At 41.1% G+C, this 13259-nt stretch overlaps 1 protein-coding gene across 1 annotated transcript in view; it reads right to left on the bottom strand.

Moving 5' to 3' along the window:
* The window catches only part of PTCHD1 (patched domain containing 1), a 49526-nt gene extending 36495 nt beyond the window's left edge, over positions 1 to 13031 (bottom strand). The window contains exon 1 of the mRNA XM_038417392.2: positions 11885 to 13031. Within this exon, the coding sequence (XP_038273320.1) occupies positions 11885 to 12304 (420 nt within the window). The 5' untranslated portion in view covers positions 12305 to 13031. The remainder of the gene's footprint in view (positions 1 to 11884) is intronic.
* Between the last annotated feature and the right edge of the window lie 228 nt (positions 13032 to 13259).

Below are 13259 nucleotides of genomic sequence, written 5' to 3'. Positions count from 1 at the left end.
CATGTCTCATTCACTTGAACACAGTTCCTCTTAGAAAAAAAGGATCCAGTCTAAGTGCTTGTGTGTATAGCCTATAAAAGCTGTCTACTCATGTTTGCTTGACCACATTTGCTGTTTTTGAGATCTATAGATGGAAAAGCCCTCTGTAGGTGCAAAGTGTTCTCATTAAGTCAACTTTAAAGACAGGAAAACTGACATATGGAAAAGCTCAATGACTTGATTGTAAGGTGCAGGGGTTTGCCAGTAAATCAAAAGATCTTGGTTCTCCTGATTCTTTGGTGTCAGGAAAGTCTCTTGTTTCCTTATCTGTAAAGCAGGGATATTAACACACATTTACTGATGAGTTGGGAGATTAGAGACATTTCTAATTCAATTTTTTTAAAATGATGAGTAATTATAATCTGACCTGCTGCCTGGCAGGACAGAGAACACTGTCCTGGGGAAGAAAAAAATCACTTCCTCTTTATATTACATTTACTGCCATCCACAGAATCCCGGGGGATTCTCAGTTTATACAGACAGTGAAGGGACTGAATTCAAGCAATATTTAGCACACACGTTTTCTGTAGAAGAAAACTGTGATTGAAAAAGAAAATGAGAGAAGGTACCCACAATAACAATGGAGCTTGCAGGCTCTGTTGGTGGAGATGCATTAGCTGTCTAAACACAGTGGGTTCAGTGTAGCCAGAATTTCACCATATTTGTAGAAAAATGTGCATACCATGTATTATTTATTTTACCAGTGATCCGATTATCTTGTAATTCTCTTACATAGTCCACTATTGGGATAAATCTAGTTGAAATTGTCTCCAATTCTTATGATGATATAAACAATATGTGTAAGAAGATACAAAATTCCTGCCCGTTGAACTTGTTTGTCTTGTAATTATGTGGCTTGTTTCACTTGCATTTGAGTAGCTTTTATTTTCTGTAGAGCAATACTGACAAGGTGAAGCTAGGTTGGGAAAAGGAAATGAATCAACAAACCTCTTCAGAGGATTGGAAGGATATAATGTTAACCAGAGTGAGCAGGCTAAGTTCTCCCTCATGGAGAGATTATAGGAATTTGTGATTAAAGATTTTTGCACAACAGTCCTGCAAAACAAAACAGAAGACTTCAAAGGAAAATGCTGGAGGTACTGGGTCATCTTCCTGTCTTCTGAGACTGTCCCAAGTTGAAAGGCTTCTGTTCTGTTAGAAAACTAATGCAACAGTTATTTCAGGGATATATCCTTCAACTTCATGTTGTTACGGTGTTAGGGAAGTATCCTGAAATCAAATGTAGGTATCTGTTTAGAGTTTTTGTGCTAGCAGCCAATAAATATATTTCATCAACTATGTTTGTAAAAACAAATGCCATTATAGAAGTGTAGCTGACAAGAATAAAATATTTTTTAAAATGGAATTATTTGCTGCCCAAATTAGATTAGCAACTGATCTCTTTGAGGAAGGATGCACAGAGTAGGATGCTGCAATTTAACTCCCCCAAACAATGATATAACTTTTAAAAATAATATATATTATTTTAAAATCTATATTAAAAATAATATATTATATATAATTTAAAATATATATATTTACTCTACTTACCTATTTTGCCTCAACTCTGCTGTATTTCCTTTCTTGTATGTCCGAATCTTTTCTTATTTAGGTTAGAAAATAATTTGTACTGCCAACAATTCTGTTTATCTTTACTAAAAAGCTAGTAGCTAAACATGGTATTTGAAATACTCATTCTCCTGGAGGCCATCATTTTTGATTCAGGGACCAGATCATATCATGTAGTATGGTCTTTTCTCTGCGTACTGGCAGAGCAAATGGGCTATAATACTGGCGTAGCCAGACAAATGGGATATCTTCTGACCTAGGAGAAGGCTCAAGTAACCTGGAGATGGCTATTGGGCTTCCCCACTCTGCCAGCATAGGGAACATTCCAGGGATGCATCAGGGAAGGAAAGGGAGTGACCAGAATGCACTGTGCGCTGGCAATCCCTGGATATTATAACGGCCCTTGAAGGTTGTTACAAGATGGTGCAATTTAGAGCAGCGCTGCAAAACCACCTTTCCCTTCATATCCTCCCCACCCTCTACATGCACTGAACATTGTTTCAGCCATAAAGGTTGACTCACACCTTCATCCTGGAAGCAAATACATTCAGTACCCTGCAGTTTACTATGTGCTGTTTTCAGACCAGATCTTAGAAACTAAACCACTCTTGCTTGTGTGTGAATACTAAGGAACACTCGGGAAGAGTTTGGTTTAGTGCAACAGCATCATAGAATATTTACCTCTCCACACTGATCCATCAGCCTGTGTGTCAGTTGGCTGCTTCCCTCTTTCCCAGAGACAGTTGTAGTTCCATGGCTCTCCTTATATGAAGGCATTTTAGGAACTTGATTGTTAGATTTGAATTGAATTTTTCATTTAGAGCAGAAAGCCAACCTCTTTGTTTTGTAGGATATAGAATATGTAAAGTGCTTTGTGCTGAAAGGTGCTATTAAGTTAAATGATTACACTATACACAACTTCATTTGAACACGGTATATTATGACATCCCTTCGGGAAAGTGTTTAATTTAGTGAATAGTAGTGACTACTGTTTAATTGGGACAGCATGAGGATACATTTAGACATTGCAAAGTAGTTTAATGGTGAGTAATAAGGATTTAAAAAGATGTGACATTTGAAGCTTGGAGTAAGGACGGGTCAGACAGTCTTATTTATTCCTAATCAGTTTTCCCATCCCTAATAGTCTTATACCTAGAAAGGGAGAATTGAAGTAATATGAATATAATCTGCACAAATATTTTTTTATCTGAGATCCTCAAAGGGCAAGTGGTGCTGGTTCATCATGGCATACAGGTTTCTCAATTCACCAACGGTATAACTTTAGAACCCAGCATATCGCTGGTGCGGCAAAGCACTGCACATGAGAATTCTATAGTATCACTTCAGTCATGATAGCATGCTGGTTTTGCTCTTGTACCTGAAAGTGCACCTGTCATGAATTAAATAATAATTGACACCCTTCAAGTCTTCTTGCTTAGAGGGACATTGTCAACTAAAATTCACATTCCCAGTCCCCCCCCCCTTTTCTGCTTCCCAAGACCTATAGGAGATCAAAGGGAAATAGAATGTAAGGCTGCTATAACTTACATTAGGGCAGGGGTTGGGTTGGGCAGGGCACGAATTCGTAGATTCCAAGGCCAGAAGGGACCACTGTGATCATCTAGATCCCTGCATAGCTCCAAATATGGGAAATGCAAAGGTAGTTTAAAGTAACGTTTGGCTCCCAGTCCCTCCATATCTGCCTCAAGTGCAGGAACGGAGAAACCGAGAATAAGGACCTTTCTCTACAGTCAGTTTCACTGTTCTGATGATGGTGAAGTCCTTCTCCAGGAACTGCAAGAGGGCATTAACCAGTAGCATCAGTGACAGCAACGCTGGAACTGAAAGCAAAGGGGCAGGAATCAAGAGCATACCTAGGACAAAGGGGACAGTTTGTTTTTGCTCTTATGCCCATTCAGAAGACCCTTTTAAACTCAGAAAGGGGAAAAATCCTCCTCCCCTTTTAAAAAAAGGAACTTTCTGATTTAGAAGTCAGCACATACTATGTAAATGGGGTTCTATCAAAAGATATATTATAAAAATTCAAGTTAGTAATGTCCCTTTAAAGTAAACAAATTATATTCCAGATGAAAGGGTTGAAACTGCTGATTCATTTGCAAAATTATGCATTCCAAGAAATCCTATAAAACCATGCTATACAACATGGTACTGTGATCAAAGCCATGGCTGAACAGCACAGAGAAAGCAGCTAAAGAACCACAGGTAGTCCAGTGTCTGTTACAGGTTTTAAGGCTCTGTGGTTAATGGTATAAATATACTTCCAGGCAAATGAGTTACCAAAAATCAACTGGAATCTTATGGCCTAATTCAATTCCCATTAAAGAGACTCTGACTTTAATGGAGTCAGATTATTAAAACTAAGCATGTGTAAAACTAGCCAGACATAATTTGGATAGTGGTAGTGCATGAACTGTGCTTTATCTGATTCACACAATGCTTGCAGCTTGCTGACTGGGTTTCAAAAATGTACTTGTTATTGGTTTTTGTTTTCAAATTATGAGGTGTAATATTTTATGGGTGACAATACATGGCATCACACTGGATTATGCTGTGTCACTAGACTATCGTAGAGAAATAGATAGCTAAATAAAATTAATTAGATGATATATTTTCCTCCTAAAATGAGTAATTTGACAAAAATAGGGACATATGTTGTTATGAGAGTCTGAGCTTCGTGATGTCATATCATAAATATATTTTTTACTGTAATTTGTTTAGTCTCTAAATGTCACGATCAATGGGCATCTGATGGTCAGTATTGGAGATGACCTTACATGTTGCCAACTCTTGCAATTGTATTGTAATTCTCACAATATTTGGTGTTTCTCTTAAAGCCCCAGCTCCTGAAGTCATGTAGGTTATTTGATCATCTCAACTTTCTTTAAAAAAAACAAAACCAAAAAACATATACCTTCCTGGCTATGGAGCAAAGCTTAAAACCCAGAAGGCAAACAAAGAACTCCAAATGTATTATTGTTTACAATCTCATGATTTTTTGAATGCTTGCGGCTGGCAATACTACTTAAACCTATGGTTTCATTTTAAGTTAAAGTTGCCTTTGTCTGGTTTATTTTGTTGGTAATTTTTACGGGTAACTTGTGCCAATGGAAAGGAAAAAGAGGAAAAAATCTCTATTGAACTACTGTAAAGTTCTTCTGTTTTTCTATGATCTCCACCTATTTTTGCATAGTGCTTTTTGATTGAATATTTTCAGAAAATTGTCCCAGTAAAGAGGAATGCATCCATCTGAATTAAGGTTTCAGAGTAGCAGCCGTGTTAGTCTGTATTCGCAAAAAGAAAAGGAGTACTTGTGGCAGCTTAGAGACTAACAAATTTATTTGAGCATAAGCTTTCGTGAGCTACAGCTCACTTCATCGGATGCAAGGTGCCACAAGTACTCCTTTTCTTTTTTCATCTGAATTAAGTGAGAGAACAGATTTATACAGCTCTCTTAATTTACAGGGGGAAATACCTTGCATATTGTACAAATGTGGACAGAAATGAGCCTGGAATCATTAGCAATTTTTTAAATAAGGGTTCTTCATTATAAAAACATGAACACATGAAGGATGAAGGATGTGTAACTGTGCCATAAACATTTCATAATGGGCCAGATTCTACTCTCAGCCTCACTTTTGTGTGTCTAGAGTAACAATGTACACCAATGCGATGGAAAGCAGTGTCTTGCACAAGAAGTTCCAGTATGCGTTTGTAACCTGCATACAAAGCAGATGGATGAAACCAACAGACCATAACAGTTCATAAGAAAACATTAAAGACTAACGGCAATTCACCTGTAACTTGAGAATATTCAATAAACAAACAGTATGGGATATTGGACTTTATATGTTCACCCAGACTGTAAAGTCTCTGAACGAGACATTACAATTAATTAAATAAGTCATGTTTTCACCAGCAGTATTTGTAATCTGCACAAAACATGAGGGGAACAGAATATTTGTCCAAACTACTAAACAATTTTCAATGTAATTAAAATCCTTCAGTGATTTTCAAAATACAGAAAGTTACTTAAGTTACTATTATTTGCATTAACAATTGAGTATTAGCAGGAATGTGTGCTTTTCCAGTATACATATTTCCATCCATTTTCCTAGTCGCTCCATATCCAAGGAGACTGCTATGCATAATTTTCTTTTCTAATCTAGGGGAAAAAGCTTTTGTACCCAATATGATCTTCATTTCAACCAATGTCATGACAATTTAGTCTGAATGTATGCTACATTGAGCTGAACACGATTCATTTTGGCTACCCTGTTTCAGATCCTGTTCCAACAGGCACATGGGGCACAGCCAAGGTAGATCCCTGTTTGGAGCATCTGAAAGAAGAACATTTGTGCTGCAGCTAAGATAAAATGCTGCAGTTTTAACACTCAGATGGGAAGATTTAGGTCCCCCCTCTCCAATTTTTGTTCTAATTCTTGCATCATTATTAAGGTAGGCTGGCAACTTGGTACGTGTCTTTATATAGGGCAAGTGTCCCAAATAAAACTCTCTTTCTGTTTGGGAAAGGAGTCTGTCACAAGCTGTAAAGTCATCAATGATCATTTTAGTTCAAACTTTGGCCCGGGTCATCTCCTCCCCTGGAAGAGGAGCATTACTCAAAGTTCTGTGCCTTTGAAGCCACTCAGTTCCCAAGGCATCATGCTGTTGAGGCTGTGCCATGATCTTTGCCATCCAAGGGAAGGGATAGTGGCTGCTGTTGAAAATCATCAGAAGGGCCAAAGGAGAAGTGCAGAGGGGACCTCTTTAAGGCAAAGAGTAGCCGGAGGAGCTATTGTTAAATGGTGGCAGAAGGGGATACTGGGACACATATGTGTGGGAGTAAATTAGAGGTCTTTGTGAATTAAAGGCAGCAGGGAACTTTATGGTTCCTGGTACAGACAGATCTGCTCCTGACAGCCTGAATCATCTCATGCACAGAAGTCACTGTAAGTTAATGCTGACATTGATGGTTCTGCATTTCTTGTATTTCCTTACTGTTCTTGCACCATGTTCCTATGTATTTTTCTTTCTCACCTGGCTGTGCCCAGATCTTACCTGCATATCTTAATTCCACTTGGTTTTTGCATAAGGCACATTTTAACCTCATGACATTGTACTGTTATGACAAATGTCTTGCACTTCCACTGCTTTCATACACTTTCCTCTTACATGAGGATTCTTTCCTTCTTTCTGCAGCCTTTTCCTAAAGGCATGATTTTCAGCTCACTACACAGTTTGGCCACGGTTAGAACTGTTTTTCAACTTTTGAGCAAAATAGTTAAAATTTGCTATATACATTCCTATGCAGTGTCACATAGCTATATTTCTTGTACATTTGTATGTGTGTGTTTGTATTAGTAAAACTAACTAACTATAGCTAAGAGGTGGCCAAGATGTCAAAAATGGGTACCTAAATTACGCTCCAAAATCCAAGGTGTCCTTATTTTCAGAAGTGCTGAGCAACCAACAGCCCCCATTGACTTTTGAAAATGATTTTCTATACTTGCAGTATATCTATAAGATAATGATTATAGATACTGCAAACACTGGAGCGTAACTGAATTATTTTCCCCATGAGTTTCACCATCTGTAGAAACTATCCATCCAGAATATGAATGAGGAAATCGTAGAAAATATTATCTACTATATGCAGATGTGATATTTACTGACATATGAAATAATTAAATAACAACCTATTAAAGAAACAACAATCAAATAACAAGGGGGAGTACAATGGTACAAAACCCCACAATTAACCTGTTTATTAATAAGTAGGAGCTATGAATTTCAGAAATAAATATTTTATCCTAATTTTTACCTCCACATATATCTAGATATTTACTTAAATATCTATCTCTCACTATGGCAGGCTATGTGAAAGAAGGGGTAAATAAACATTGCTGCTGAAAATGTGAGGTTAGTGTAGTTCTCAAAAACTCAACATCTCTATATCTGTATATACACAACTGTGAATATAAAATCCTTTTTTGCTATCAGGCATATTACTCTTTTACCTTAACTTTAAGCCACTTTAAATTTAACAAAAATATTCTTATAGCGTTTCTTATCAATATAATAATAGAGGTAGAGTAGAAAAAAAGATTAATTTAAAATCAATGTGCAATACAGTGGGCTCACTGTGACTAGGGTTGAGCAAAGAGGTTCAAACAAAAGACCCAGATATTGACATCAAACTCCAGCTGAATCTAAATCAAACTTTTTTTTTAAAGTGCCTGACTAGTGTTTTTTGCAGATTTTATGTGCCTTTAATTTTCCTGGTTTCCTCTGAAAGTGGAAATACCATACTAAAATAGAAGAAGCCCTTGCAGTATTGTCAGCTTCATTTCTAGATGAAAGAGAATAGGAGAAGTTTTGCATAAGATCTCTGAACTTTTGGATGATTACCTGGACCAAATGTCCAAATATTTTTTTTCTTCTTGCAGGTCTGTGTTGAGGTGCAGATGTGAAAACAATATATTTGGTTATATTTTTATTATATTTCTCTCTCCTCTCCACAAAATAGTGAATTTTGGACAGAAAAAGGGTCTGGATTGACAATGCAGGATGCCAATGCCCTGTATTTAACTACCTCAATGTGACGTGAGAGGGACGAGACATTTCATGAATGTCGCAGGCCCATAAAGCTATTTTGTTGCTACTTTGTAATTTCTGTGCTATTTCGGGGAGGCAACAAGCTGTGTGTTTAGAACTGGTTTGTGGTGGGAGTTAGGAGAACAGTGGATGGAGGCTTCCTCTTAAATAGGAAAAGGGTAATCAGCATTGTGTCCAAGCCAGGCTGTTATACAGGGCAAGATGGCCTGATTCTCTAGAATGTACTAGTTATCATCACAAAACTGCTAGGACATGTGCAGTAGCTTCTATACTCATCAGTACTTGGCTCTGAGACGTGAGCACCTACACCACACTAACACTCAATATGCCCCCTGGGGGGGAGAGGGCTGGGTCTCTAGGTTTGGCAGCATTGTCTGAACTGGTCCAGTGACAGGGTGATTCAGACTCCATTCTAGTCTCCATTTCATACCTCACTTCCCAGACTGCCAACAAGGTGTCCTTCAGTGCCTGTTGTGAAGATAGTTTCTCCCTCCCTGCTTCCCTGATGTGGACATCTGTCCATTGGGAACTAGACACAGATCACCAAACCATTTTAGATAGGTCACCAAAAAGCTGTTAGATGGTCAGTATTAGTGCTATCAACCTTATTCTGATTCCAACCAGACTAAATGTTTCATATCATTACCAGGGTGACTGTGTGGGGAGCACACATTCTTCTGCTAAAAGCAGGGGGAAGCTCCCCTTCTTCTCCTTCTGTGAGTGGGGAACACTAGCACCCCAAGGCTCTCCCCTTTCTCCTTGGCTGGTGAGGTGAAGGAGAAAGCAGGTAGGGGAATCTGGAGGAGATGCACAGAAGCAGCTGGTCCCTGGCTGGGGAGTTTCTGGGACTCCCAGTGCTCCAGCTAGTAGCTGGAACAACAGCAATTGATGTGAGAAGACAGGGTGTCCCATCCTGAAGTCTCCTATCTGCCTCTTCTAAAGCAGCAGTTCTCAAACTTTCCAGAGTACTGTAACACTTTCAGGAGTCTGATGTGTCTTGCATACCCCAAGTTTCACCTCACTTAAAAACCACTTGCTTACAAAATTAGACATAAAAATACAAAAGTGTCACAGCACACTATTACTGAAAAATTGCTTACTTTCTCATTTTGTCTGTATGAAATTCTAGTTTGTGCTGAATTTACTATTTTTTTTAATGTAATCTGTTATAAAACCAGGAAAATATCTAAATAAGTTGATGTACCCCCTGGAAGACCTCTGTGTACCCCTAGAGGTACGCGTACCCCTGGTTGAGAACCACTGCTCTAAAGCTTGTTGTCTCTAGGCCAACTTCCCCTCCACTACAGAAGAAAAGACAAACAATGCACAATGATTTGTTCAAATTCTCTCTTTGAAATGTCTTAACCTTTTAAAATGCAGGATATTATTAAACAGATTTTCTATCCTGATCATGTCTGTGTGGCAGCAGTTATAAAACAGGTGGGGTAAGCACCTCGTCATCACACACTATATATATAGTCACAGTACTTTGTTTGGCTGGATTTTGGACTGCATGGAAACATTAACTCCCCTCAGATTACATTTGTGCTCTTGTTCCTTTTGGTGCTCAGATTTAGTGGTGATAGGTACAGCATAAAAACCTACATCTAGTTCTCATTCTCTTTCACTTGCTGCGCCCTGTCACCACAAGACGATGCAATGCCGCATGACCACATAAGAGCAAGAGCTGTGAGCTCTGCCTCCTATTTTGATCTGTTTAGACCCACTGCTCATAACCAATCTCCTGAGCCATCTACAGGGTTCTTTAGGCTGCTATCTGTGCCTGGGTCTGCCCACAAACAGACCAATAATTAGAAGAAATGTATTTTGTATTTTCTGTAAAAATGTATTTTATATGGTTGATGATGTCAGATTAACAATAAGTAAATGGAGTCAAATGACAATAGCGTGGTTAATCATGATCTCAGTAAGTGAAAAATAATCATTTTGTGGGAAGATTTCAGCTATTAAAAAAAAGAGGCAGCATTTAAAACTGACAGAACTTTCTAAATTATAGCTTTCTCCCTGATATGATAAATCGAATGCAGAAGTTTGCTTGTGGAAAGATTCAAAGTAACAATTTTTTGTGTGTCACTATTCTATTGATTAAACTACAGATTTCTAGAGATAGCACTACAGGGGAAAAATCCATTATAATTTTTAATCTGTGACTGAATTGAATGAATATGCACATCCTGGATGCAAATGCAGTTCAGAAAAACTGGAATATGAAGGAATGAAAATTGTCTTCTCTGGAGTTTTCTTATTTACCACTGAAATGTTACTAGACTTACTGAGACTACATTCATTATATCTATTTGCTGATGCTGTTTGTTGATATGTCAACAACAAAAAGGAAAAATATTAAATACTTGGGTGGATCAGTGCAATAGTACTATAGTTGAAATAAGAAAAATTAATCCACTGAAACACATTTAGTTTAGTGAAAAGAGTGAAATCTCCCAGAACTCTGTCAGAATATATATTTTTTTTACTTATTTTCTCATTTTAGGAGAGACACTCCCTACTGTTCACATTAACACTATCTTTTGCGTGTTTTGATGGTTTGACATTCAGCAAAGAGAAAAGTGTTGACAGTCTTTATGCTTTCCACAGGGGAACAATGTTAACATGTACTCCTACAGTTTAATGCTAAAGTGTGTAGATTCTAAGAGCCACACCTTGAATATTTCCAAATGTTCCAGAGATTCTTCTTTCTTTCTTTCTTTCTTTCTGGAACTCTACCCTCTTGCAGCCCAATTTTTGCATCCATCCCATTTTCCCTCCCTGCCCCCCAAAACCTACTCAAAACTATTGCAGTCTAGATCAGATAATGAAATTAAAGAAATTCATATTTCTGACACATTAGGCTAAATTGTATGATGAAATGTCACATTACATCAAATTACATATTCCATGCAACATAAATTATATGACAAGATGCAACCTGATGTAACTCGATCCTGTACATCACAAACTGTACAATGCCTCAAATTTACAACCAGGCTGTTTTTTCTATTTAAAAAAAAAAGGCTTGTGAGGATGAGTGTAGGAGGAAATACTACCAGTTAAAAATAATCAATTTGGTATGTAATTTGATTCTAAGAGAAATGGAGGTTTCAAGCTATTCTGTACCCGAAAGTCACAGGCACTCCATACCTGGCAATCCATACAGAGCAACCCCCCCTCCCCTCCCCCCAAGCAGTTTACAGATTTGTACTCAAACTTCAAAAAAACAGTTACTGAATTCAGAGTGAACTTAACTCACAGGCATGACTGTAAGAATAATAAAGAATGCTGGAAGAATTGTTTAACAAAGTGCCCTCACCTCCTTATTCACCAAAATACACAGCGCTGTCTAGGTTATTTCATCCACAAATAAGGGAGATTTCTGATCTTTAAAATAAGTAGTCATCCCAACTGTTGCTGGGATGTGACTTAGTAGCCGTGTTCACAAGACACAGTGTCTACACAAGGTAGAGCATACCCCAACAGGCATCAGTGTGTATCTGGACAGTGTCTGAGTTATTATAACACAAATTGGGAAGGTGGGGAAGGTTGGCTCAAAGAAGAGGGATGGGATGGAGAGAGAGATGAGGTGTGGAGGAAGTGAATAATTCGGAACACAGCAGAGGTTTACCTTTAAGATCAGATCAGTATGATGTTGGTCCAGCATGTTCGCCTTCCTGAAGGATGTGATGATGACCCTGCCGTACCTCCCAGGGGTCTGCAGGTCAGAGTAGAGCCGGTGTTTGGAGCGGTTCACCGGGAAAAGGCTGTTCACCAGGTTCCTCTCGATCTTGGCCAGGCTGTGTTTGGGGGCCAGGAGATACTCCACGCTCTCCTCCATCTGGTACCTGCTGAAGCTGGCGCCCAGCAAAATCGAGATCAGCACAGGTGCGGAGGCGAAGAACACCGGGTGACTGGCAATGAAGTGGCCGAGTCTGGAAAAAGACGTCCTCAGCCCCCTGTGCAAAACCTGCCGCAACATCCTAGTGCAGAGGGAGCTCAGGAGGGCGAGGTGCGATCTGAAGCTCTCCCGGAGCCGAGGCAAAATCATCGGGGGAGCCCAGGCAGACGGGAGCTGCCCCTCCGGCCTGACATACACCCGGGCAAAAAAAAAAAAAAAAAAAATCCGGCCGAGCCGAGGCGCTCGGTGGGTGTGTGCGCTGGGGGGGGCTGCTAAGGCTCGTTTCCTCCCGGAACGCGGCTGTGCCCTAGAGGAGTTTCCCAGCGCCTCATTGTCTGACTTCCACGCGCCAGCCGGCTCCCGGGAGCGGACAGCCAAGGGCAGCGGGGCTGGGGCGGCGAAGGGAAGCGCGGGCGAGCGCCAGAAGCCCCGCGCCCACCGCCAGAGCCCAGCCGAGTTTGTCGGGGAGGCGGGGGCTGGCCGCTGGTGGCCGCCCGGTCTCCAAGCCCGCGCAGGCAGCGAGGAGAGCGGAGCGCCCACTCCCCCTCATGGAGCGGCGAGGGGAGGCGTGCTCCCCCCGCACTCCCACTCACACACGCAGAAGCCTTTGCGGGGGGGGGGGGGGGGGGGGGCCGCGGCTGCTCGGTTGGAGATCCCCCGTGAGCGCCGGGCCGGGCTGAATGGGTTTCAGGCGGCCAGTCCCCCGCCCCCCCCCGCCACGCACTCCGCGCCCTCTGGCTTTAGAGCAGCGCGCCGGTCGGAGGGGAATCGCCGCACGAGCGAATCACACCAGCGCCCCGTGGCACCGAGGGGCTGGAGGTGGCCAGGCGTGGAGCGCAGGGCCAGTTGCCTTCCTCGCTTTCCCACCACAAGTTGTTCAGCAGGCGGCCCACCCACCCCCCCCCCCCGCCGCCGCCGCCGCCCAGAAAACGATTCGTCAGTCCTCAGGGCGTCCGGCGGCTCGCCGCGGTGCCGCCTCGCCCCATCTTCAGCCGCGGCTCCCTAGCCTCCCGGCTGCCGGAGCTGGCCGCCGCGGGAGCGGGCGGGCTGCATTGCTGAGCGGCTCCCGCAGCTGTCGGGCGGGGAACTTGGCTGGCAGAAGTCA

The sequence above is a fragment of the Dermochelys coriacea genome, chromosome 1 (assembly GCF_009764565.3).
Source record: "Dermochelys coriacea isolate rDerCor1 chromosome 1, rDerCor1.pri.v4, whole genome shotgun sequence".
NCBI lineage: Eukaryota > Metazoa > Chordata > Testudines > Dermochelyidae > Dermochelys > Dermochelys coriacea.
This window is presented reverse-complemented; position numbering and strand designations above follow the sequence as displayed.